General features: G+C 35.6%; 1 protein-coding gene across 1 annotated transcript; it reads right to left on the reverse strand.

Moving 5' to 3' along the window:
* Nucleotides 1-1,593: 1,593 nt before the first annotated feature.
* Nucleotides 1,594-2,566, reverse strand: LOC112504791 (WRKY transcription factor 55-like). The gene is made up of 2 exons (XM_025108741.1): nucleotides 2,307-2,566; nucleotides 1,594-1,771 (listed from the first exon to the last, which is right to left on the reverse strand). Exons 1-2 carry the CDS (start codon nucleotides 2,564-2,566, stop codon nucleotides 1,594-1,596), a joined length of 438 nt encoding a protein of 145 aa, XP_024964509.1.
* Nucleotides 2,567-4,672: the final 2,106 nt, after the last annotated feature.

Genomic DNA, 4,672 nt, shown 5'->3' on the forward strand with positions numbered 1-4,672 from the left:
TCCCGGGGCGATCCCCTTCTTTTTTACCAAAAAAGTACAAAAAACAACTTAAAAATTATTTTTGGTGGGTCCCACATGCATCACTTTAGGGTACAATACTATTCATCTCGTTTTGCGTGGATCTACCCCCGGGGGAAATCCACGTCATCCAATCACCCCCGGGGGCGATCTGTCCTATTTTATTTTCTTCCATTTTCTTTTCGAGGTGTTTTTAACAAAAAAAAAATAATATTTAAACTGTTTTTTTTTTTACCTTTTTAGGACCAAATTTCATGGTTATAAGTTTAAAAATAAAACCATGATAATTGTAGATATGCAAAAATTATTTTTATCTGATTCGATGGACGTAAATAAGATTCAACATAAAAAACATGATTTTTATCCACCAAATTAGATACAAACAATTTTTTTCGTCTCCACAATTATTATAGAATATTAACATTTCTTATAAGAAAAAAATATAACAACATTCGTTGTTTAGTTTATGCGTTTAATTTTTTTTGGTAAAATTAGAAATGTTCACGTACAATTATATTTTTATAAAGTTTGTCACGGTAGATTATGTTTACGGGTTGTGAGAGTAAATTTTTTTATTTTATATACTAAAACCGTGACATTTGGTCCTAAAAAGGTAAAAAAACTGTTTAAATATCGTTTCATATTTATTAAAAACACCCCTTAATCGATATTAAAAAAATAAAAATAAATAAATAAAAATAAAGTGATACATGTGGGACCCACCAAAAATGATTTTTTAAATAATTTTTTGTACTCTTTTGTTGAAAAAGAAGGGGTTCCCCCCGGGAGAGATCCATGTGGTCGTTTCGGCAATTTCGTAAAAAAATGGTTATTTCATTAATATATCGGGTATATTTTGGTGATTTTCCCTGTTAAATCACATACCTGAATATAAGCCCCCATTCTCGTCATCCCTTCCCCTCCGGCGACTTCCATCAACGGCGTCCCTCTTCTCTGTGAAAAACACCCCTTTCCCCTATTCTCCGGTGAACATCCCAAAACCCTTATAAAATCCTCATCACCAGCACCAACATTCCCCAAACCCCCTGTTTGGCAAAGCAACACCACCACCATCGCTACTCACGGCAGCAACACGCTTCCACTTCTCCTCACCGAAAATATTGAAATCCTCCTCCCTTAAATCAAAATCTAGAACGAATTCAGATTTGGAAAAAGGAAGATTATAGGTAATTGTAATTATGGTTTGTTAAAAAATGGTCAAGCTAAAGAAATCATGTAAAAGGGTTCGATCCCTGAATCCATCAAATAACTTGCGGAATTGACACTTCTTGATCCGGAATCAAATAGTTTTTCAGGTCCAATCTCGCCTGAGATCGAGCTTGACCCTTCTTTCGAACCCTAACGGCTGAATCACAGGTTTTGTGAGTCCATCGATGGGTATATGTATACTTCACGAACACCCACAAGAAATTGGTTGAAATTAACGAAAAGTCGAAAACCATAAGTTTGGTGGTTGTAATCCTTGTTTCAGTGACCGTCTCTGCTACAGCTACTTGGATCCTCCTTGACAATCATTCTTTGGAGGGGGTTGCCGGAAAAAAATGGGCGGGGAGTTCATTGCTTCTGGTACAGTAACGATGGTGGTGGCATGGAAGGAGCGGTGGAGGACATGATACATGTATGTTCTCCCTGATATGTTCCTTCGAAAGTGTAGGGATCGTTGTTTAGTCTTTGAACATGTTTTTTAGCCGGACAATTGTATAATTTTTGATGGGTGCATCTGTAATATCCCCTGAAATACAAAGGACCAAAATTGAAACATATTCAAAAATGTTCATCTAGAATGCCAAGTCCATGTTTATCAAATGTTTGAAATATTGAATATTCAAGAAAGAAAGTGAACAAATGCCGTGGTAAGAAGACCATCTCATATACACAAACTTTGAATTCAAACTAGTAAAAAGGTAATCTTTAACCTGCTTTTTTTTATTAACCTGGATATCCAACTCACTATGCGAGCCGACTAATACCAGGACGACCATCTGATTTGCAGATAACCCAAAGTTATTGCATTTGAACCTTCGTAGCTAAATTGGATTTTTAAAAAGGTAATCTTTAACCTGGATATTCAACTTTCAAGATTTGCATCAAGAAACTTCCAATGCTTCATGTTGAACTCGATATATATATATATATATATTAACCATCATTTTTGTGTTAACTTTGAAAACCCTCTAAACCAATCAAATTTCATTATTCTTATAGGTTTATGTCTTGTTCATTTTATCCTTACAAGGGTATTCTAGTAAATTGAATTCATTTGTAACCCCATATCCGTTGCATGCGAACTCCTTAGCCATTCCGGCACTGATCCACCACCAACCTCCATTTGTGGTAGCGACTCGTGGTGGGTGCCGTAGTCCTGCACCGCCAACGTCAACTGTTCCCTCGCGTTGCCAAAAACCCTACTTATCTCATCACATGAACTAATAAGAACATGGGGTTGGTTTGCTATGTTGGGTAGGCTTTCTTCAAGCTCTTTAACTAACTTCCCCCCATGAAAGATCAAAGAAACAATCTCTTCCATATCTGGTTTTCGGGTCCTCTTTTCACGATTTAAACCAAAGATTTGATGTGGGTTTGAAGTATAACAAAATCTTGGAGGGTAATTAAAGAACAAAATTGGTGGTGAAATATATTGGGGTTTGCAGGCATATATGAAGCAAGGAATTCAAGAAATCAAGAAATGGGTAAAAGGGGTTACGAAAAAGGATTCAAAGTATTTGTAATCTCTTGGACACGTTGGACGAAGAAAGGGTTGTGTTGACTTGGTCATGGTCTCGTATATAAAATTGCTACCTTTTGAGTTGGGTCTACAAGACGACTTGGTATGGAGGATGCGAGTCGTTGGACTCAGATTGGTGGGAAGAATTTTCTAACTTTGAAACACATGAATTGAAAAAATTGCTGTTATTTCACAAACAAAAAGTCTCTTATAATCCAAATCATTATTGGGATTGAGTTGTCTACACCATTTTATATAGCTATCGTCGCACATGGATAAGAGCTAAGAATTGCTAGCTTCTTATAAGCCTACCAATAACTTTCATCATAGTTTTAAGGTGGATCCGAAGTTATTGGTCAGTCCGTTGCTTTGAACTTTGGGAGTGTTACATAAAGCATATCTAAGTAATAGACTTTGAAAAAACAATGCCTTTAAAACACTACAAAACAAAAAGGTTTTATCGTTGTAAAAATTTGTTGATAATTCGTTGGGAAAAACCATTATTAGCGGATCTCACCGGCAGACAAACTTGTCAGTTATCCTTCAGAAATTTGCAACAGAAAAATCTACCCGTAAAACCCCTTTGTTTTGTAGTTATAAAACATAACTTTAAGAGGTGATTGGGATTGTTTATAAAAACAACTTATTGACTTATTTCGGTGTGACATTGGTAATAAACACTTTTGAGTGTTTGGATAAACAGATTATACTCGGTGTCATACCGGTAATAAGAAATTTTTGAAGAAGTTAAACCATTCTAACTTATAATAAATTGATACTTACATTGATTTTGATCTTCTAAACCGGTAATAGGTCACGCAACAAGAATACACGATGAACGCTTAACGGTAAAATTCAACTATATTGCTTACTTTCCGGGTAAGATTTTAGTCTATCAAAACGACATTTATGTAATAATTCACCAGGTAAGCGCTTAACGACATTTATCATTAACTACTGCATCACAGAACAGTTGTATATAAAATTGTTTATCACGTAGCTTCCATTCTTGCAAGTGATGGGAAATTGGGGTTCTGGGGTTCATGAATGTATAGCCATGGAGCAGCTGGTCTACGTAGAGTCCGTTGTCTTTGATGCCCCTATTATGAGTAGCTCGTTGCCGAAAAGCCACACCCCAACCTCCATTGAGGCATATGCGTACATGGACTATTCTTTTCATATGTTTTTACTTTTTGACTGTTAATTAAATCTTTCAAACACCAAACCCTAAACCATTTTTTGAAACAGGGATTGCACCACCTAATCACTGAAATACCGAGATTTATGAGAACAAAGGTTCTTACCTCCTTGAATCGGCGAAGGCAAGGGTGCAGAGATGACTAGTGCGACGATCATTGGTAGTCCGTGTGAAGGGAAACAACTACCAAAATCGGGAGTAAGGAGAGAATCGAGGGGAAGGGGACGATCCAGAGAATGAAGAGAGGCGAGGGCAGCGTGGGAAAAATGACAGTCTGAATCGTATGGGAGATGATTGTTGAGGGAACGAATCAGACTATTTTGAATCATTCAGGCCTTCAAAAGAATGTACCAAACAACATTAAGAGCTTTACCTCTTAATGACTTTTATTGAAAAGTGAACAAACACACCCTAAACAAATGAGGTTTTTGGACATTTACTAGGTAAATAGTTAACAGTAAAAGTAATCATTTTCACTTATTTTATCGGACAACATTTTTTACCATTAAAATGGATTGTGGTTAGCATCTTTTACCTGCTAAGAGTCTTATCGCTCGTAAGATTCTTCGTTATTACTATGTAATTTATTTTAACTTATTTTCACTTATTTATGTAATTTATTAAATTATAATAAAATAGTTATATTTTATAACAAAATATATCATTAGAAAGTTTTTGTCAAAATAATTAAAATGACAACAAAATAAAAA

Source organism: Cynara cardunculus, unplaced genomic scaffold, assembly GCF_001531365.2.
Source record: "Cynara cardunculus var. scolymus isolate 2C unplaced genomic scaffold, CcrdV1 Un_Scaffold_6909, whole genome shotgun sequence".
NCBI classification, from domain to species: domain Eukaryota; kingdom Viridiplantae; phylum Streptophyta; class Magnoliopsida; order Asterales; family Asteraceae; genus Cynara; species Cynara cardunculus.